General features: G+C 41.2%; 3 protein-coding genes across 3 annotated transcripts in view; 1 reads left to right on the forward strand and 2 right to left on the reverse strand.

Moving 5' to 3' along the window:
* The first annotated feature begins 1,176 nt into the window (after positions 1-1,176).
* On the forward strand, positions 1,177-4,690 carry pla2g12b (phospholipase A2, group XIIB). Its single transcript, XM_061690265.1, has 4 exons — positions 1,177-1,651; positions 2,477-2,553; positions 2,672-2,837; positions 4,489-4,690. The coding sequence occupies exons 1-4, from the start codon at positions 1,195-1,197 to the stop codon at positions 4,605-4,607; spliced, it is 819 nt and encodes a 272-aa protein (XP_061546249.1). The 5' UTR covers positions 1,177-1,194; the 3' UTR covers positions 4,608-4,690.
* A 1,815-nt stretch (positions 4,691-6,505) lies between these two features.
* oit3 (oncoprotein induced transcript 3) lies at positions 6,506-19,899 on the reverse strand. Its single transcript, XM_061690852.1, has 9 exons — positions 19,845-19,899; positions 13,479-13,850; positions 13,297-13,407; positions 12,033-12,155; positions 11,807-11,929; positions 10,517-10,677; positions 10,033-10,445; positions 6,859-6,958; positions 6,506-6,709 (listed from the first exon to the last, which is right to left on the reverse strand). The coding sequence occupies exons 1-9, from the start codon at positions 19,897-19,899 to the stop codon at positions 6,506-6,508; spliced, it is 1,662 nt and encodes a 553-aa protein (XP_061546836.1).
* A 2,130-nt stretch (positions 19,900-22,029) lies between these two features.
* mcu (mitochondrial calcium uniporter) overlaps positions 22,030-22,646 on the reverse strand; it is a 64,908-nt gene continuing 64,291 nt past the window's right edge. Inside the window, exon 10 of the transcript XR_009769496.1 lies at positions 22,030-22,497. The gene's annotated coding sequence lies outside the window, so the exon portion shown is untranslated. The remainder of the gene's footprint in view (positions 22,498-22,646) is intronic.

Below are 22,646 nucleotides of genomic sequence, written 5' to 3' on the forward strand. Positions count from 1 at the left end.
GTGTTAAAACTGTAAAAAAAATACTTGAAAACTTGAAAACAGTGACACAAAAGGTAGACGCAGAGCGGGAGCCAGGCCGTTCTGAAACTTATAATCATTGAAAAGCGGCTTTATTGAACCAATATGACAGTGAGGCGACTTTCACTTTTACCACTGGAGGGCAGCAATGACTTGAAAGAAAACTGCTGTTTGGTTGACTGTATTTTAGGTACTGTGCATCATCTCAGCCTGTTATTCACATTCAATTCCTAACAAATGTAAATATTTTTAATTGCCGCAATAGTTCTGTGACGTAAATAATATTTAAATACGATTCCGAAAATGCGGCGGCCTAAGTGTCCAGCCTGGTCCAATTCCATCAAGGTGATTCTGAGGTCGTGCAAGACAATAGAGTGTTTTACAAGTTACTTCGGTGACTATTTCACATTTGATTTTCTTTTTGAAACTCAAATCAATTTATGTATTGACTAATGTTATAAGATGGCTAACTGTAAGTAAATGTACTGGTAGTGTAGTGTTACATGCTGCTGCCTTTCATGCAGATGGTGTCCAATAAGCCAAAAATCTCAAATTAATTGTAATATCATATTTCATTAAACATCAGATTTTCTAGACTCTATAGCCGAAAGTCAACGCTGATTGGCTCCAGCACACAACGACGATAAGCGAAGAAGAAAGTGGATGAATAGAGCCCCTTTTCTTCACTTCATTATTATTCATGTTTTAGTATTATTTGGTTGTATCATTTCTTCAATATCACCTAATCTTGTTTTGTTTTTAATTTAAATATTTAACATTGTATATATTAAATTTCAACTATAATGTCATAATGTTATTGTTATCAAAGTGTTTTTTTAATCTCTCACAAAGCATTTGTTTTGGGATGTCATGATGTCATGATTGGCTAAAAAAATTAAACGTGGTAAAGATGGCTCACAATGACCAAATCATCGAAATGACTTTAGCCTCATAGATTAATTTGTGATGACATCAGCTCTTCAATGTGTTCAATAACCAGAAAAAGATTAGGGGATCTTATCGCTTGACAGGAGTTGACTTTTGCCCCCTGCTGGAGCGAGTGCCCTGCTGTCCGCTGGAGTCGAATCACAGGTCAAAGTCTTGCGTCGTGTTGTTTTCACTCACTCGCAAAGCTCCTCTCACGCTGTTGACAACACGTCGGACATTCTTCCGACCATGTTGCTCCGGGCCGTCGCTCTCCTGCTGCTCCTTTGTGTGTCTGCCGGTGTGTGTGCCACGCTGGGCCACTACCAGTCCACAGCACAGCAGGAGGACGCTCCTGCAGTGGATCCACTAAACACTGCTGTAGAAGACGCTAAACCCCACGAGGACCTGAACAACGAACTCGCTGAAGTATTACCGAACAAAACCCCTGAAGTAGTCGAAGGGCCGGGAGAAAGAAGCCAAGATGTGGAAGCCCAGCATCAACCATCTCAGTACGAAGTGGAGGTGGGGGAGAGCAGCGAGATTGAGCCAGTCCAAATGAACATTTCCGCACCACTTGACAAAAACAACAATAGGTGGAGCCTCATGTCGATTAGAAACAGTTTCCAAATGATGCACGGCTACTTTGACTCCCTGGTGGAGCTGGTGGGGGGCCACAATGGCATTTGTCAGTATCGCTGCAGATATGGTGAGTATGTTGTCTTACACACACTCCTCATGTTTGGCCAATGAAATTAATGTCACGCTTTCATAACACTCTCTGAAATGATGCGGATAACCGGATAGGACACATTCCAACAATGTTGACTGCATACATTTTATTTTTAGGATTGTACTGTAACTTAATAGATATGTCATCCAAGGTCCAAATATTCTTTTTAATCTCGCGTGGGTTTGCTCCAGGTACTTTGGTTTACTCTCATATTCCCAAAAAACTGAAGAGTCCAAATTGTCCTTAGGTGTGCATGTGCGTGTGAATGGTTGTTTATCTATATGGCCTGCGATTGGCTGGCGACCAGTTCAGGGTGTTGCCCGTCTCTCTGAATTCAGATGGGATAGGCTCCAGCACACCTGCGGCCCAAGTGAGCATAAGCGGTACAGAGAATGAATGGGTGCATGGATTGAATTACCAAATGGGGTTCCCTGTCTTAGTCACTGATGGTCTAGTGGTAGGTTCACCTGACTTTAGTGCAGGCAGCGTGAGATCAGTTCCCACTCAGTGACTGTGTGAATGGTTTTCCGTGTCTATATGTGCCTTGTGACTAACTTGAGACCAGTTCAGGGTGTAGTCCGCCGTGCGCACGAAGTCAGATGGGATAGGCTGCAGCACCCCGTGACCCTGAACAGGATTAGCGGGATTGAGAATGGATGGATGGTGTTTTATACTGTATATAAGTAACTCTTACAATGAAATCCTGATCGTTATAATCTCTGGATACAGCTCTTTATTGGATGCCATGTTTAATGCGTGGGGTACCTAAAGTTGTAAACGTTATCTTCTCCGTATCCTTAGGAGAACGGCCTCAGCCTCGTCCTGGCTACAAGCACCAAGAGCCCAATGGCTGCAGCTCTTCCATGGTGGGATTCCAGGTGATTGTTGCCCTCGGTGGCCTGTTCATGGCACCAAACAGCTGACACACACAGATTGATTAGCGCTTGTAACAACCACCAAATGTACTGGCATAAACAAGTGTTTTTCCTGTGCCAGCTTGATCTTGGCATCCCTGCCATTTCTGAGTGCTGTAACCAGCTCGATGTGTGCTACGACAACTGTGGCATCGACAAGTACGACTGTGACACCAAATTCCGCTCTTGTCTTCATAACATTTGCTCTGACCTCAAGAGGAGTCTCGGCTTTGTGTCCAAAGTACAAGGTGAGACAAAGACATGTCGCTCTTCACATTCATCTTATAAGATTCAATACATGTATCAAATATTCTGCCTCTAACAAAGAATGCAGTTTTGACAGACAATGTATAGTTATATTTAAATGAGTGTGAAGCCGCTGGGAGGAGAATCAGCACCTCCAAATCTGAGACCACGGTCCTCAGTCAGAAAAGGATGGCGTGCCCTCTTCAGGTCGGGGATGAGATCCTGCCCCAAGTAGAGGAGTTCAAGTATCTCGGGGTCTTGTTCACGAGTGAGGAAAAATGGAACGGGAGATCGATAGGCTGATCGGTGCAGCGTCTGCAGTGATGCGGACTTTGTATCGATCCGTTGTGGTAAAGAAGGAGCTAAGCCGAAAGGCGAAGCTCTCTATTTACCGCTCGATCTACGTTCCTACCCTCACCTATGGTCACGAGCTGTGGGTTGTGACCGAAAGAACAAGATCCCGGATACAAGCGGCCGAAAGGAGTTTCCTCCACAGGGTGTCCGGGCTCTCCCTGAGATATAGGGTGAGAAGTTCGGTCATCCGGGAGGGGGCTCAGAGTAGAGCCGCTGCTTTTCCACATCGAGAGGAGCGAGATGAGGTGGCTGGGGCATCTGATTCGGCGAGGTGTTCCGGGCACGCCCCACCGGGAGGAGACCCCGGGAACGACCCAGGACACGCTGGAGAGACTACGTCTCTCGGCTGGCCTGGGAACGCCTCGGGATCTCCCCGGAAGAGCTGGACTGGAGGAAGTGGCTGGGGAGAGGGAAGTCTGGGCGTCCCTGCTAAAGCTACTGCCCCCGCGACCCGACCTCGGATAAGCGGTAGAAAATGCATGGATGGATGGATGGTATAAAATATAAAGAACTTACTTTCTCAAAGGACTGATCAAAGGATACAGTAATCTTTAGTTAAACCCTACTGTGGATATACAGTACATGAATGTGAATTATTATGATTAATTATAATATACATCTAATATATCTTTAATTTTGTATTAACAAATAATAAATATAACATAACACACAATAAAAATGTATACACAAAAGAAAATAAATAAATAAAACAATGTTTGTATTTCTAAGTAATCATTGCGCCTTAATGATGTCACTGTGAGTTTTTGTGATAATTATATTTAACGTCTAATGTATTATTTATGCTACTACATACATGCCTAAATACTGTCCATACGTACATACTACATACGTACACACATCTTGCAATTGTAACCGAGCTATAATTTGATTTTATGCATTTTTATTTTGCATTTCTATTATATCTGTTATTTCATGTGTGATACCCATTTAATCGCCATGACCACACACACACACACACACACACACACACACACACAAAATAATAGATATAATAGTAACTACATGGCTCAAAAATATTACAACCACCTCTCAGTATTTTGTGGCAGTTCTATACTTCTGCCCTACTACAAGCTCAATTATCAACAAACGGTTAAAAGAATATCACTCCGACAGTGTCAATCAAAAGTGTGCATTCATTTATTATCTTTGTAAGGGCAAAATATTTGATTGGGTTCTTGTGTAGGATTTTCATGAGATTTTGTGCGTGTAATACTTAATGTGAGTGTGAGTCTACTCTATACTGATGAAATCTCTGCTTGTGGCTTCCCCACCTCATAGCCTGCGAGTCCATGGCAGATGCCTTGTACAACACAGTGTGGACTCTTGGATGCCGGCCTTACATGAACAGCCAGAGGGCAGCATGTGTTTGTGAAGGAGAGGAGAGGGATGAACTGTGACACTGAACACCATGGACAACTTTTTCACTCATTTAAAAAAATAAAAAATAAAAAATAAAGACAGTTTGGCACAAATTTCAGAGCATGGAAGAGAGATGTGACAGAGGCCAAATTGAATGCCAATATCTGGGCGTTACAACAAATAATGAATGATGAAACGTGCATTTCTACTCCTCCTATTGCATTAATGTTCAGGACAATTCTTAGGCCTGCATAACTCCATTAACATTCATTTCTTTAAGACTCCAGACAAAGGAAGTGTTTTGTGGACACAAAACACAAAAACACTTAGCAGGCTAGTTGTGTTGAAAATGTGAGTCAGTGTAAGTTATTTTCTATTTATGAATGTAGGAGGAACTGCTCCATATACACTCAACAGCCACAAGATTAGGTGCAATGCAATGCATTTATTATCTATCATCTCAGAAATTAATTTACAACCACAACAATAAATTACGTCAAATGAACACCTCTTAGTGTCTATCAATCTGTGCCTGCACTGGAAAAAATTGTTTGATACTGCTGTAGTGTTGCATTGCAGTATTTCATTAGGTGTACAGTAATGCATCACCCGTTTTATGCACTGTATATTATTATCAATATTCAGCGATGGTGTAAAATAAAAACTACTTTGATAAAAGCCACGCAGTCAATCCTGAACATTAAAAAAAAAACATCTTTATGTTGTACTTGTTCCAAATGAACTTGTCTTCATGTTGCAGTTGTTACAGATGAGGGGCCCTGTGACCAGAGTGATGACTTCATATTAATGTCACTGATTATAATGTCTGTAAATTGTGGTGTCAGCAAAAGGGGCACATAGGCACTGAGTTTAATCCACTTTCCACCAAAGAGTATTTGGTGGTAGAGGCTCATTACAGTAGAATACAGAAACTGTAAATTGTGTCTTTGTATTTCCATTACAACATGTGTATCAGTGACGGCAATAAGTGTGTCTTTTATTTAAATATTTGACCTCATGCCCACCAATGAATTCAGCAAGCAAGAAGAACCGGACACAGTCAAGTGCACAGTGCTGATGTAAGCAGCTATCTTTTCTCAAACGCCAAGCCTTGTTCCACTCTTGGCGCTGCACCACTGCAGCTGGTGTCATCAACCGATGTAATCATATTTTCTTTGACACAATTCAATTTAATTGAAAAATTTAGCCACCCAATTTTGACCTGCATGCATCAAACACACTTGGTCCAGTGCCAATACAACGTCCATCCATCCATTTTCTGAGCCGCTTCTCCTCACAAGGGTGCGGGCGTGCTGGAGCCTATCCCAGCTATCATCGGGCAGGAGACGGGGTACACCCTGAACTGTTTGCCAGCCAGTCGCAGGGCACATATAAACAAACAAGCATTCACACTCACACCTACGGGGAATTTAGAGATGTACATTAACCTACCATGCATGTTTGTTGGGATGTGGGAGGAAACCGGAGTGCCTGGAGAAAACCCACGCAGGCAAGGGGAGAACATGCAAACACCACACAGGCGGGGCCGGGGATTGAACCCCGGTCCTCAGAAGTGTGAGGCAGACGCTCTAACCAGTCGGTCACCGTGCCGCCTGGTTAAAACATAACATTCATTATTAAGGTTGTCAACACTCGGTTCATTAAAACAAAGCAATAGCGACTAGCTTTTGTGTTTTCTGAGTTTGTCTTCGATACAATGTGAATGGAGGATGTGTGGTCTGAGGTGGAAGTACATTGCAGAAAATGGAAATCTTCGTCAAAGACATGGCATTATTGCATGTTTTATTTGGTTGTCCGCAAAAAATGGCATTACGTTAATAGCCAAAATCATCATGTAGTGGATTTACATGGTTGTTGCAACAATATGGTCACTATGACAACCAGACCTGGCACAATCGCATATTTGTCAGGCTGGTCAATTAAATGTCTGTGATTGCAACACATCTCTTGAATTTGAATCCGTCTGGCTGCTCGGCTCGGGCAGGATGAAGATGGGGCCCCCGCTCAATGTGTGCTGCTCCTGTGATGGGGCGCCACGACGGACACGTCCCCGACAAGGCAGAGCGCAACGAGACTCTCCCACGCCGCACACCAACACCTGGCAGTGGAGGAAGACCTGCTGTAAACACACAGGACAAACGCGCAGGAATCAGACATAAAGATGTCTAATAGTCACAGTGAGTAATCTAAACAACACACTGTCATGCAAACATAAGCCCACACACTCTCTCGACGGCCAGCCGGCTCCCGGCAGGCTGCCTTACTCACCCGGTTCTCCTTGCCAATGAACTTGAAGACAGGGACCTGGTAGTGCTTGGAGAGTTGGTCCTTGGATGAGTGCTGAGTAACTGTTTCATCCGAAATACATCTGCTCACAAGACAAAGAGGTTAAGTCTTTACAGGGATTCTGCTCCAAGGCTTTCGAAAACAGTTTTATTTTTAAAAATGAAATTTGGTGTGTGTGCTGGTGGGAGGGGGAACAAGATACCACTTTGCTGATGTGGAAAACGATTCGTATAGCAAAGAAAATGACAAGGAACCTCCAAAGTTTTTAATTTTAAGTTCAGGACAATAAAAAAGATGGACCAAGAATAGCCTTGGTCCATCTTGAGGAGTGAAACTGAGGATGTACATGACAACTGCATGTACAAAAATGTATGTAATAAAATTAAATATCACAATTTCACAAAATATAGCCACAGATTTTCACTTACACTACCACTGAGCCATCGTAAATAGCAAAGTCTACCATCAATAATATGTTTTCTTTTTAAGAAATTAAGAATGCAGTCAAGTGCAACTGTAATGGGTTTAAGTAGCAAAAAGGTTCAATTATTACGCTATAAAACACAAATGGCATTTGTTATGCCAGAGGTCGTTTAAATGCCACTAGAAGTTGCAGTGTTTGCGATCTGAACTGATATTCAAATTATTTTGAGGGAGCACAAAAAGCTCATTTTTACTAGCCACTCATAATGGGCCACTTTTGGGTTCCAGTTGAGAATCACCAGCTTAAAACATTGCATTAGAACAACTAGAAGTAAATCAGTGGCATGAAATGGATTGTGTTCAGCTTTGGAAGTGCCACTGTATTAGTAAAAGTGTTTTATCTGTGCTCCTCGCGTTTAATTTAATTAATTATTGATTATGTCATGTTTTGTGGAACAACTTTATTTGCCTTTTTAAATTTGTTGTCGCTGCAAAGCACTTTGAATTGCCCTGTGTATCAATTGTGCTCTACAAATGAAATTGCCTTGAAGCTTGTCTTGCCTTAAAAAAGTTAACCTGAGAGTCAATAGGCGGTGGGAAAAAAAACAAAACAATTGTGTTTTCGGTACAGATCATCAGCTGGCAAGGCCATTGGTGTTTGACATTTGATGTGACACATGAGGTTCGCTGTCCTATATCTGTCAATAATTTTTTTCCCAAGGCAGCTGACGCTTCTGATCTGACGAGTCACCATGTTGAAGGACCGAATTAATTCATAAAACTAAATGGAGTTAAATGAATGTCAAAAGGCAGGAGAGGCTTTGTACTGTAAATCCTTGCATAATTTATTTGTATTTTTTTAAATAAATAAATAATTTAAAAAAAGGTTTTGCAGCCACTGCAATTGGTTGGTGACCATTCCAGGTTGTACCCCACTTGATGGATGTATAGATGGATGATTTGCAGACTTTACAGCTTTGTGGAGAAAGACATGCATTAAATGTCTTTCTCCACGGACACAGATTGTTTTCTAAAATAAAAATTGGTGCTTTTTCCATCCATGATCTATTTTGCTTATCTAAGCTGTATCGTCGACTGTCACTGGGCTGCTGACACATAGTTGCAAACGATGATTATTGCCCCATTGTTGCTTTGTGTGTTTGTGTGTACACAGTATGTGTTGATTATTTTTCTAATCACGAATTAACTTGTAAAAAAAAAAAAAAAACAATTCAAGGGGAACTGTGTTCCCGGTTTATTTTAAAAATTGTTCACAAGCTAGAAAAGTGTAACATTACAGCGAGTGGGAGAGGGTGTTGAACTATTTTTATTTCACTCCCCGCTTTTCTCACATTCTGCACTCCAAAGATAGAACTATATGATATATGACAACACTAATGTTAAAAAGCAGAGGTGCTTCAAAGTTTGCTACATTTGTTTTGTTTTGATTTAATTTGACTGACAACTGTCACTTGTATAACCATACAATTACAGCAATTCATTTCCTGAGTGTCACTGTGAATGTATTTACACAACTTGTTCCAGGCGTGCGGCACGGTGGCCGACTGGTTAGAGCGTCAGCCTCACAGTTCTGAGGACCCGGGTTCAATCCCCGGCCCCGCCTGTGTGGAGTTTGCCTGTTCTCCCCGTGCCTGCGTGGGTTTTCTCCGAGCACTCCGGTTTCCTCCCACATCCCAAAAACATGCATAAATTGGAGACTCTGAATTGCCCGTAGGTGTGCATGTGAGTGCGAATGGTTGTCTGTTTGTATGTGCCCTGCGATTGGCTGGCAACCAGTTCAGGGTGTACCCCGCCTCCTGCCCGATGACAGCTGGGATAGGCTCCAGCACGCCCGCGACCCGAGTGAGGAGAAGCGGCTCAGAAAATGGATGGATGGATGTTCCAGGCGTTTATAAGCGGTAACTTAGTCAACTCAAACCAACACTAAATATCATCACTATAACATCGCAATCAATAATATACAAAAATGCAATAGTGTATAACAGCATATAAATGTGCCACCAACATATCAATCAATATACATGTAATAATATGACAAACGAAAATAAAAATAAAAAATGATATTCAGCAGAGATGTTGATTATTCAATTTCTTAATTTGTTGCCAAAGGATGTGTTTTTCAAGTTGAACATGTAACAACTTTAACCTTGACTAATCAGGGGATCAAAAAATGCAGACATTGAGTATGAGGATGAATTTGAAATCTGATTGGTTTAAGAAACAGTCCCATTTGACGATATAGTAGTTTAAATTACATCCGCCAGCACTTCTGATTCTAAAGGCCTTGGATTCATCTGGACAAAAGAATCCAAGATACATGGACACGTTCTGGAATAAGTGCAGCCAAATGATACAAATGAAAGAGAATGGACTGTTGGAAAAAAAGAATACAATTTCATGGAACCAATATTAGAATTTTATGTCAGTGCTTCTGATAGTGTTTAGGCTAGTGGAGAAGGCCTTGCAGGCCCTGACTTGTCACAACTGCTAAAATGTTACTTAATGGGTATTGGGCACCCTAATTATGATATAATGTTGTATGATGGCGAAAGCTTTATCATTTCCATGATTTCTTTCAAAGTCTGAACGTTAAAAGGGTTTTGTTAAGCGACTCCAACAAAAACTGGGTCATGTCTGTGTTCTGCTGTTGTGCTATTTGCTAATTTATGCAGCAGGTGACTTCAAAAGTTATTCAACTCCGGGACAACTCACCCATCTTTGATGAGGTAATACTTTAGGGCCTGGTCAGCTTTGGGCCCTGGTGTTGCAAAGCAGCTCTCTACCAGGGCAGAAAGGCCCTCCACTCTCTCTTTGGGCTCGACCCCGAAGAAGAGGGAGTCGTGAAGGCTCAGATGAGGCGGCGTGCGGTAAGGCTCCGAGAACTCAGAGTTCTTGAAGAGCTCCAGCGAGAAGGGGAAGACTCCCTCGCTGTGGCCGGCCAGCTCCAAGGCTGAGCTGCGCTGACTTGCCTGGTATCCATCAGACACTTGGTACTCCCTGGGAAACTCACAGGTGATTGGCAACATTAACTTACTGGTGCGCACTATCAGGTCATTGCTGCTACCCGGGTTGGCCCTGGGAAGACCTGTCACCAGGTTGGTTGCCACTATCTTGTCATCTGTCACCTGCGAGGGAGGCGTCAACATTGTCATAAGTTCTACGAAGCACAGAGATGAACCTACCAAGTGGGACTGACCTCTACAGCAGTGCCACATGTCTTGAGACTGAAGTTCAGGTTGATATGTGTGCCATTAGAGATACCCCGACATGATGAGTTGGAAAGAAAGAGGTCCAATCCTCCAACAATGTCCTTCGGTACTGACACTATGATGGAGCCGGGATTGCACTCGACTGGCACTGCGGAGCATGTACGTATTTACATTAATAGCAATGAATACTGTAAAATGAGTAAACTTCTTACTTTTACACCATTCCAAATACAGTGACAGTTTGATCCCAATATACAGTATGAGGGGCAGTCAAGAAGTAATGAGCCCAATTTCATTTAACCTATTAATAGTAAACATTTTTCAGAAATGTTCACAATTTGTATTTCAAATACTAGTTTGAGGCGGCACAATGGACAACTGGTTAGGACATCTGCCTCACAGTTCTGAGGACCGGGATTCAAATCCTGGCCCCGCCTGTGTGGAGTTTCCATGTTCTCCCCGTGCCTGCGTGGGTTTTCTCCGGGCACTCCGGTTTCCTCCCACATCCCAAAAACATGCAGGGTAGGTAAATTGAAGACTCTAAATTGCCCGTAGGTGTGAATGTGAGTGCGAATGGTTGTTTATTTCTATGTGCCCTGCAATTGTCTGGCGACCAATTCAGGGTGTACCCCGCCTCTCGCCTGAAGTTAGCTGGGATAGGCTCCAGCAGACCTGTGTCCCTAGTGAGGATGGATGGATGGATACTAGTTTGAAGATTAATATATTTTTTTTAACTTTTCTTTTAGCCTGCCCTCTTCCTGTCAGCCATTTTCGAATTGAGGTCATTGTTGGATGCCCATCAGAAGCAAAGAGCTGTGATTCAATTTCTTGCTTTGAAAGGGGACACGCCACTAAACATTTAAAAGTTTGCAAAATGTTTATGGCAAAGTTGCAATAGGCTACATACAGCACAGTCAAAAAGTGAGTGTCCAGGATCAAAGGCCTGCATTGAGTGACATCGTGCTAGCGTTGAGGCATTGATCAGAGAATCGTGCTAGCGTTGAGGCATTGATCAGAGACGATCGTAGAGTTGGCCACCGTGCCGCCAATTATAAAATTACATTTGAAAAAATCTTTCAAAAATATTAATTTGACCTTTATCCGCCATTTAAATGTCAATGTCTTCCGATATTGGATTGTTTTTCTTGTGCAGCAAATGAAAATGCAAAGACAAGCAACTTGGATTGTTAATATCATTGATGTTGTCATCTGTTGTTGTCACAATAACGTTGATGAAGATGATGATGATGATGAAGATTACACACACACAAACCTACCCTGACATGTATGTAAGTCATAGCTCAGTTGCAGTCCTCGAGGACAGTGACACCGGTAGGAGTCGTGCAGTGACGAGCAGCCATGGCTGCAGCCTCCATTGTTTACATGGCAGCCTGCCATCTCTGCAAGACACAGAAATGACTGAGGAGAGGAAAGCTCAGGCGGAGGTTACGTTACAGTATTTCGAAGGTGACAATGTAGAGAATCCAGAGTCCAGTCCAGTACCTCGACAGTTGAGCCCGGCTTCATCCAGCACTCGACCCGGACCGCACTCACACCGTCTGGATCCTTTGGTGTTGACGCAGACCTCTGCACAGCCACCGTTGGCCTTCTCACACTCGTTCACATCTGAACATAACACACGCACACACCTGCATCACACAGTAGGTGGCTTTTAATTGACTACAGTAGATGAGTCACCTAGAGGGATGAGGATGACAAATTCAATTCAAGGCGAACTGCATAATACTGAAGGGACAAGTAATAATAAAGATGGATGAAACTAGGGATAGGTTAGGGGAGAATTAGGTCACTGTCATCAATCTTTTCATCATTTACCAGACAAAACATGAAGTGCACCTGTCCAAAATAACAAGCAGCAACACACAAGTACAAAGATGATAACAGTGGTCAACAACAAATTTACTGTCTATTGTTTTTTTTAGCTGATTTAGGACAGTTTTGATGTCCAAATATCACATTGGTTTTGCTAAATCAGGTCAACCTTTTGAACTATGACCACATGTTTTGTTTACATGCACAGGTATTTTGGCTTTAGAGATTCAAATAAACTGAGCTTCATGGCCTGGATTTTGAACAGTGATGACGTAACATTCAATTTGCTGGTAGTTATTTTTATCAGTCTACTACTGTATTTACAGTAAGCACAGTTTGTAATATTTGATTAATGAACTGTGAACAACTTGGCATAGAAACCTGACCTGAACAAGAGAAACGGATGTCATTTTCAGATTCAGCGATGCAAAATTGTCCTAAATCAGTTGAAGAAACAGACAACAAATTGTAACCCAGTGTAATGTTTATGTAGTTTAATAAGCTATACGATTTGAACCACCTCATAAAATAGATGTAGTGCAGTTTTACACCACTGTATAGTAGAACCACAATATTAAACATTTTCTCAAATGCCTCCCTCTTTGACAGCATCTTTTGTTCCAGCTCTTCACTGAGTACAAGGTGTACCTAATGAAATGTCCTAATGAAGTGTCCACTGAGTATCTACCCAGTATTCAGGCTGGGTGATCAGTGATGAACCAGTATTCCAGGTATAAACCAGAGGTCATGAATGGATAGCATCTTATTAATATTATTATACAGTATCAAATAACATTTATACTGGGATGAATATATCAGAACTGTGAGTTCTGTTGTTACTGTTGTTGGTACTCTTGTTCCATGTTTTCCTGTTTATTGTCGTCTGTAGCAAATCTTATCTACTGCACTCTTCCTTCCTGTCGGTTAGTCTCACCCAGGCACGTTTGTCCGTCTGGACCCAGAACTGTTCCAGGAGCACAGCGACATTCCGACTCAGGACATCTTGAACCGGCACATGGAACGTCATCACAGATGTCATAGAAATCTATGGTACATAAACATGATAATTTAAAAGGGAAAAGGTCAGTGAGAGGATGTGCTGAAGGTTCAACTCACGACCACAGTAGACATGGAAGCAAACTGAAGGTCTGGGCAGGCGATAGACAAAGTAGCCCCCAGTGCAGGCCTTCACGTCCACTCTGGCATTCCAGTGGCAGCAGTCGTCCCCAAAACTGGCGCACACTGGCAGAGTGACGATGCCTTCCTGTGGCTGAGGGTGGCTGCCATTGAGCCAGATAGGAGCGTGGGTGCCGCAGTGGTTCTCAGAGATGCAGAAGGTGGGCATGGCGTCCCCCGCCATTCCTGTGAAGCGATACCACTCCCCGGACATGTGGCTATCGCAGAGAGTCACTCCGGACTGGTTGATGTGATACTCTGTGTTCCTCCATGGTTCATTCAGGCTGTTGTAGGCAGAACATGGGTCCAGGGCTGAGGGCAATATTAATAATAAAACTATAATAGCAAAATGATCATTAAAAAAATGATTTATGGGGCACCTTTGTTGAAACCCAAGGATGCTTTATAATATTACGTCTGAGTGATTAGGATGATGACTTTCTAAGAAAATAATAGGTTTGGATTGTAGTTTAAAAAGCATTATGAAGGCACTCTAAGCGTTTAACACATAACGTCCAAAAGTTCGGGGGTGCGACTAATAATGGGAAATAATCAAAGTAGGAAGTAATTGTGTCAACTTCCAAGGCTAGTTGCTAATTGAACCTCTGCACATGAACTCCTTAAAATACACTACTCGCAAAATGATTTTCACCGTACAGGTGAAATTTCAGCAAAAACCTAAACTGCATTATGACCTTTAGAGGTGAACAGAATTTCACCGTCTCTAAACTTTGGCAACACATTTACAACTGTTTAATGTTTCAGTACTTTCTACACAACTATGAAGGAGCTGAGTGACAAAATTCAAAACAGGTGTTTGATCCATAGATCGACCAATACATTTCCTGGAGCAATTAGAATTGCTATTTTAACAGTCCTCTTTATCTCCCTGTTCACATTTTGACATCAGGAGACAAAGATGACACTTAACAATTGATCCAAGGTCCTACACAATTGTAAGGCTTCACAACATGCTCTCATAGGGAAGTGGCCACTTAGCATAGAGCGTCACAGGGCCTCTTCGGACAGTGAAATCTCCTAACATTTATAACGCCTTTCCTCAACCTTTGTGGAAAACATCATCCGCTCAAGGCGAGACAAAAAGGGTGCCTCCTTTTAAACACAGGAAAAGACAGCACCGCTTAAAATGAATTTGACTCCACTTTTCCATACTGATGTCATCGGCGAGCCCGTTGCTTTAAATATAATACTTCCAGGACATCTCGCTAAGAGAGGAAAGGAAAGAAAATTCCTTAGCAAAAACCAGAATCTGAAGAGGCCATTGGGAGGTTGCAACAAGATACAGAGAGACCGGAAGAGTCTCAGAAAGGCATAGTTTTATGATCTTTGTCTTTTCGTGACCTTTGCATTGTTTTGATTAGAGTTAGTTTTGTTTCATGGGCCTCTTGGGATTCTTGTTTTAAAAGCAAAACCTTGTAGCCTCACTTTCAAAAGTAACCCAGAAGAAGCTCTGTTTTGGGTACTAGCCCCACATTTAAAAAGGTTGGCTTCATTCCTCTGAGAATTCTGGAGATAAGATTCAAAATTTGGAATATGTCAGAAACTGAATGGGGGTAAATTTGTGTAGATCTCCAAACAATTTATGCAGTGTTGAGAAAGTTCATTTACCCCGCGAATTAGTTCAAAGTTCATTCCAAAAATGAACTAGTTCAGTTAATAATTCAAAATTTTGAAGTAAGTTCACTGTTCCAAAAATGGAATCGTTCATAGTTCATCTTTTTTTTTTTTTTTTTAAATTCCAAAACTGTATGTTGCTGACCCTCAAAATACTGGCATTTAATTTTCCCATTGTTGCCACCCATTCAGCCCACACTAGTAGCCAGCTTCAGCTATCCATCCATCCATTTTCTGAGCCGCTTCTCCTCACTAGGGTCGCGGGCGTGCTGGAGCCTATCCCAGCTATCATCCGGCAGGAGGCGGGGTACACCCTGAACTGGTTGCCAGCCAATCGCAGGGCACATAGAAACAGACATTCACACTCACACCTACGGGCAATTTAGAGTCTCCAATTTATGCATGTTTTTGGGATGTGGGAGGAAACCGGAGTGCCCGGAGCAAACTCCACACAGTCGGGGCCGGGGATTGAACCCGGGTCCTCAGAACTGTGAGGCTGACGTTCTAACCAGTCGTCCACCGTGCCGCCCAGCTTCAGCTAATAAGGAATTAAAACAAAAACAGGACTTTTGTCCCGAATGTACAAGCAAAAACACACAACACAGTATGACAGGAACGATGGTGAAAAGAAATGGGTAATTTTGCATTCCAAGCGGCTCTGGCTGACTACATTTACAAAATAGATTATCTTATTTGGTCTTATATTACAAAACAAAATAGATTCCATCTTATGGCAGTGTGATTGTACACTAAAGCATTGTGATACAAATCATAAGTTTCTCTCCAATTTACGGAGTGTCACAGAACGCACCTGCGCATGTAACCATGAATGGCGGCCGCACTGAATCGGTTGCCAAACATGGTGGGTATCCACCCCACATATGAAGGCTCGTATTTAGTGTGTTCGGACGGGGTTTGTCCTGGAAGTCACTAACAAAACCTGGCACTCTTGAATAAAAACGAACTTTCGTTCGAAAACCGTTCGCAAGACGCAGAAAGAACATTTTCTCAATAACGTTCATCGGGCAGAAATGAACTATATTCAGTTCACGTTGGACCAAAATATAAAATAGCTCATGAACCTTCGTTCATTTGACTCGTTCAGGTACAAGGCTGAATTTATGAATACACATCTTAAATTAATCCAATACAAATAGCTCATATCACACCAGTGGAAATAAACAAATACAATAAGAATATCCTGACACCTGTTTTAAATGTGGCTAAAGGAACATTATTTTCCTTTATGTGGCAATGTACTGTAGATAAGTAAGAACATTTTGGGATGAGGAAAAAATTATAGTGGAAAGAGTTGTTTGTAAAAACAACAACAACAAAACAAACAAACAAAAAAGATAGAAAAGAAAATTTCGCTTCAATCACACAGTTTCTGTTAGGACTATTTCCAGAAAAGCACAACTACAGTAAGAATGAGCAAACTCTCCTAAGTCTTGGTTTAACGACAGCAAGGCAATGTATTACACTGGTATGGAAGTCTAGTCACAGACCTACTACCAAACAATGGATGACTCAAACGCTGTCAACACTACCTCTAGAATGAATAACATACATTTTAGAGGACAAACAACAGACTTTTTAAAACTTGTGGTCACACTTTATTGATTATGTTAAGAATATGGATGCGCTTGGATGACTGAAGAATGCTTGACCAGGCTGCGTCTTGTGAATTTCTTGTTGCCAAAATTGTTGACCTGCAGCCAACTGTTGGAAGAGGAGCATGTGTTGTATTTTTCTCCATCCATCCATCCATTTTCTTTACCGCTTATGCTCACTAGGGTCGCGGGCGTGCTGGAGCCTAACCCAGCTATCATCAGGCAGGAGGCGGCGTACACCCTGAACTGATTGCCAACCAATCGCAGAGCACATATAAACAAACAACCATTTGCACTCACTTTCATACCTACGGGCAATTTAGAGTTGTCAATTAACCTACCATGCATGTTTTGGGGATGTGGGAGGAAACCGGAGTGCCCGGAGAAAACCCACGCAGGCACGGGGAGAACATGCAAACTCCACACAGGTGGGGCCGGGGATTGAACCCCAGACCTCAGAACTGTGAGGCAGACGCTCTAACCAGTCGCCCACCGTGCCGCTGTATTCTTTTCTTTCTTGATTGCATTATTGCCTCGTATTTGGAAAAAAAAAATCATTACAAATATTTCTGAAAAAAATTAATTTGGCTTTCATCAGTCATAAACTGCAACTGGCTTCAGCTGCTTCCCTTACTCTTTATTTCACCTCCTTAGTTCCTCCCTTTTGTCGACGCTCCACTTTCATAAAATGTGTTCAGATCTAAATTTCTCACTCTACAGGACTGTAAAGTAAGACCTCCACTTCCATGCTTAGTTAAATATAAGTTTCAGCAGGTTATTTTAGCAATTTATGTTAAATAACCATATAACTGTAGGTATGCTAATGCCTGTTAAAGTTGTCTGCTATAAAGCAGCATGACAATACAAAATATACATCCAAATGAACAGTAAAATAGCTTCAACAGAACCAAATTACCATTTTAAAATTGCCCAGACACAGCCCAGAGCTAAATCCAATCTATGGGGTGTTCAGAAAGGGACTCTGTACGAGAAATGTCCTTGCAATCGAAAAGCACTTTTGAGAGGAAGCCAAGTCAAGATATGAAACGATAGACTCCTGCCCGAAAGACGGAATGTTGTCATTAAAGCAAAATGTGCTTCAATATGAAGTATTATTTCAAGACAGACACGGCAGAACAACTTGTAGAGTCGGGGGTAGATACAACTAAATATACTGTAGCACCAACAAAAATGAAAAAGTTGTGTTATATTGTGTACAACTATTTTGAAGAACAATTGTATATATTTGAATTAACCAGTTAAACAAACATTGTCATGAAAATCACATGAGCAGAGAACACGGCAAAGCAATACAAAACAATACTCATTGGTAAAGTTCTGCACAAAAAAATGAATAAACTGCATACATTTCCCAAAATGATAAGCATAATCATGCTCCTGATAAACAACATGCTGTATCCTCAAACAGGCAGCGCTGAGTGAAATAAATAAAGGCTATGAAAAAAATAGGCCTACATGACACAAGGAGCAAACGGGTACGTCAAAGGCAGGCTAAAAAGGGAGGGGAATGCCTGGTTCCGCAGCCTCTGGTTAAAGAGAGGGCATATGTATGCAATCAACTTATTCCACATTCATATTTTCCCTTCACAGAGTTGTTAATTTTAAGCGCATTCTATAGGTCATAGGTCGACGTTAACAAAACAACAACATTGTAATTTGTAAAGTCCTGATATTTTAAAAGTGCCCCGTAATTATCCATTGCAGATGACTTAAGGTGCGTTGGATTCCATATTTCTACTGTGCCAAATCACAACAGGAGTTATCTCAAGGCAAAACTGCCTGCCTCCGAACAGAACAGAACAGAACCATGACTCCATGGGGGGCCACCATCTGCCTCCAACAGTTGGGTTGAGCGAGAGGGATGGTTACTATAATATTTCACATAGCAATAGCAGTAAAGGCATGCAATAGTAATCCTAGACTACTATCCAATTGATATTGGTAATACAGTACATACTTCTAATGATAGTAATAATGACAAACCTGGATACTTAGCAAGATGGGATACATATCTTTAGAGATAAAAAGTGGAGTGAACAAAAGCCATTTGAGGACAATCAACAAAATGAACAATTAATGACTGTTCTCGTCTTGTGTAATGAAGAATCAAAAGGAGAAAAATAACTGGAGGACATGACATTTTATTATTGTTACTGGCTTCCCATTTAGTGCAATTGACACACAAAAGTTTATGGTCACATTAACAACAAGCCACACTAAAGCTTATTGAATTCACAAAAAAACCCAATACTTATTAAAGTAGCATTTTAAATGATAAAAATGGCAGTTCTTCCATTAAATTAGTTACAGTCTTACAGCATGATGAATAAACAAATATCTGCCTTCACAATGATGATCATAGCTGTTTTGAGAATGTCAAGGAGGTATTAATTTATTCATTCATTCATTTTCCATTCCGCTTATCCTCACTTATCCCAGCTATCTTCGGGCGAGAGGCGGGGCACACCCCGAACTGGTCGCCAACCAATGGCAGGGCACATAGAAACAAACAACCATTTGCACTCACATTCACACCTACGGGCAATTTAGAGTCTTCAATTAACCTGCCATGCGTGTTTTTGGGATGTGGGAGGAAACCGGAGTGCCCGGAGAAAACCCACGCAGGCACGTTGAGAACACAACACAGGCGAGGCCGGATTTGAACCCGGGTCCTCAGAACTGTGAGCCAGATGTGCTAACCAGTCGACAGCCGTGCTTAATTAATTCATTTAACTGTATATAATTTGCATTGTTACAAAATTACACTGCATCATACGAAGAGGTGCTTCTTGCTGCTTACCTCATTTAGTTTCAGTACAGTTCTATACCACTGCAAACAACAACAACAATTATAAATATTGCAAATTTTAAGACCTTGAATGCCACATAATGTATACTTTATGGACAAAAGCATCATAATCAGTTTCTCAATAAATAAGGGCTAGACCCGCCCCAGCCTACCCTGCATTCTACCTCTAATATAAAATGAATCTTTACGAAATACTATTATATAAGAATGCAGACATATTATACTCACTGACAGCTGTGACCTGAAAAGCTTCTCGTAGCAGAACATTGAGCCAAAAAAGCATCATGTTGGGAAAATGATATTGCATCATTGGGTGAGTGTGTAGTAGCACGTATTGTTCATCCCTCAAAGAAGTCTGCTTTTAACATGAACCTCTTATCTGTATGTCACTCACCTCACCTTCACCTCTGATTCACAGAAATCATCCTCTCATTGTTTCACACCGTATATCCCTCCCACCACTCACATCCTCAGAACCCTTTAGCTGCAAATCAAGGTAATTGTTTTGATAGTGTAGCAGCATTAGACCAATCCAATCAGTCAATGGTTTGTTAAAGCATTGCGAGGGTTTGAACATTTACCACGACTGTATTGAAGACTGAAACCTTTCCAGTAATTTACTGTTCAAGAGAATACATTATGAGAGGCCATCAGAGAGGTACTGTAGTTCAGGTTTACCTCTCACATACTACTGAAACACTCTTACACACAATACTGATTTTTTTCTCGTTCACGAACAACTGAAAAGCTGTCATACTCACTCAAATACTGAAACGCTCAGACTCACCATTCTCACACAAATTTCAGTCGTGTGTGTGTGTGAGAGGATTTCAGTAGCGTGTGTGAGTGAAACACATTTTTGTCGTGTGTGTGTGTGTGTGTGAGAGAGAGCGTTTCAGTAGAGTAGGACATTTCAGTAGTGTGTGTGAGAGGTAATCCTGAATTACTGTAAGTCCCTGACGTCTCCTTCTATACTTTGTCATACAGATGGTTGACATGACAACCAGTAGAAACCAAATGCTGCACAAACACTCATTTGGTAGCAAGCAGAGATTACTTTAGGCTTGCACTTTTTTGGTTTCTTATACAGTATGTAATTAAATCAATGAAGACATTAATTCAAGTTGCGCTCTAGAGATAATGAGGTGGAAAATGCCATGCTTTTCTTTTGTGACTACTTCTGGAACTTAGACATTGATTTACTTCTTGGCTCAGGCAGGTTTAATCAGCTTTGTACACTACACTATGGACACATAGAAAGCGTTGCAGTCAAGTACTCAACACGAGCAACAACTACACAATCGGATGACAGCAAGTACAGAGCTGTATAAACATTCCGTCTTGAACAAAAAAATTATACAGTTACCTAGCTACAGAGATATTATGTCAATGACAGAATTCAAGCTTTGCGCAAGAGGTTTTACACCAAAAAAAAGTACCACATGTATCATGGGAATGACCGCTTGTGCTAAAAACAAATAAATAAATAAATACAACAGAAAAAGTGTCATGCACGGCATGGACATTATACATTTTGCCCTCCACCCATGTTATATACCGTTATGTCAAGCAGTTTTGAAATTCTTTATTTAAAAGGAAAACATATGGCATTTATTATTCAGTGAAGCTGTATTATTTGTGCATAACACTTAAAATTCTTGACTTGTAGATGACATTACATTTATTGGCATTTAGTTTTCATAAAGTTGTAGGCTTTCAAAGTTGTACAAATATGTTTATCTGTGATTTTAGAAAATGCCAAGATAGTAAGTAGACTGTAAATGTAAAAAAAATGCATTTACATTCTGCATATATTAAGTAAATAGACAGACAGATGGACAGATGGATGGACAGACAGACAGACAGACAGATAGATAGATAGATAGATAGATAGATAGATAGATAGATAGATAGATAGATAGATAGATAGATAGATAGATAGATAGATAGATAGATAGATAGATATATAGATAGATAGACAGATAGACAGACAGAGGTTGTACAGCAAGTTATGTAGTTACAAACCACTGATAACATTCAAGAACAGGAAAGCCAGATATGCATGTCTCATTGTTTTATGTAGTTTCGGGCAGCTACATGGATTATAGAACTCACACAAGGTTCAGGTTCAGTTTCAGTTTAGACAAAAGATTTGTTGCTTACGTTGTATTTTTTTAAAACTCTGTATAAAGTGTGCTCGGTATACAGGATACTGTACTGTCAGGATATTGTATGTATCCTGGTGCATAGGTACACTTTCTGGTCGCATCTACAGTATCTCTAACAGGATGTACAAAGGAAGAGCCTGAGAAGCCAGTCAAGGCCTTGTAAACATTGGTGACGCCACACATTCATTTAAGGCAGCAGACAAAAATAAAGCAGACAAATGACCCAGCGGACCACAAGCTCCAAAACCTGGATAAGGATTTTATTGATAATTGAATTACATTTCTCTTTCATACATATTTCATAAATGATACAGGATTTTACACTTTTTTTTTGCCAATATTACAGCATCATGTCAACAGAAACATAATGTCTCGAAAGAAATAATACAAATAATAATAATTAAAAAAAAACCAGGAGTTCAGAATGGAGTACAAGGTCATTTCACTCGTATATGCTTCACTCTTTTGAACATATGGTACGTGCACACCAGAATTTCAAAAACACACATTCAAGACAGAAGAGTAATTTGGACAACAAATAAGAGGTGATGAGGACAACAGGAGCGGTATGTGTTAGGAGGTTTCCCCCTCCAAAAGCTACCATGTGCCACGTGACATTTTCCTTTAGTATGAGAAGCAGGACGTTAGGAAGTGAGGTCAGCAGTCAAAGAGCCTCTTTACTGGTGCACTGAGGATGGACTTCTTCCCATTCTCTGAGGATAAATGCAAAGCAATAAAGAAAATGGACATCGTTGAGGTGTGAAGGAGAGCGGCTGATCGGCGAGGATCAAGTTTGGCAGAACTAATTCTAAACACGCAGGCCGGTCCACTGCTAGGAATCTCTACAAACAACGTTCTTAAC

Source organism: Phycodurus eques, chromosome 11, assembly GCF_024500275.1.
Source record: "Phycodurus eques isolate BA_2022a chromosome 11, UOR_Pequ_1.1, whole genome shotgun sequence".
In the NCBI taxonomy this organism is placed as follows: Eukaryota; Metazoa; Chordata; class Actinopteri; order Syngnathiformes; family Syngnathidae; genus Phycodurus; species Phycodurus eques.

Coding starts and splice junctions, on each gene's coding strand:
- pla2g12b (XM_061690265.1), top strand. CDS start 1,195: ATGTTGCTCCGGGCCGTCGCTCTCCTGCTGCTCCTTTGTGTGTCTGCC. Junction 1,652..2,476: donor TCAGTATCGCTGCAGATATG/GTGAGTATGTTG, acceptor CCGTATCCTTAG/GAGAACGGCCTCAGCCTCGT. Junction 2,838..4,488: donor CTTTGTGTCCAAAGTACAAG/GTGAGACAAAGA, acceptor CCCACCTCATAG/CCTGCGAGTCCATGGCAGAT.
- oit3 (XM_061690852.1), bottom strand. CDS start 19,899: ATGCTTTTTTGGCTCAATGTTCTGCTACGAGAAGCTTTTCAGGTCACA. Junction 12,156..13,296: donor AGACGGACAAACGTGCCTGG/GTGAGACTAACC, acceptor TGTTATGTTCAG/ATGTGAACGAGTGTGAGAAG. Junction 6,959..10,032: donor TATTACCTCATCAAAGATGG/GTGAGTTGTCCC, acceptor TCTTGTGAGCAG/ATGTATTTCGGATGAAACAG.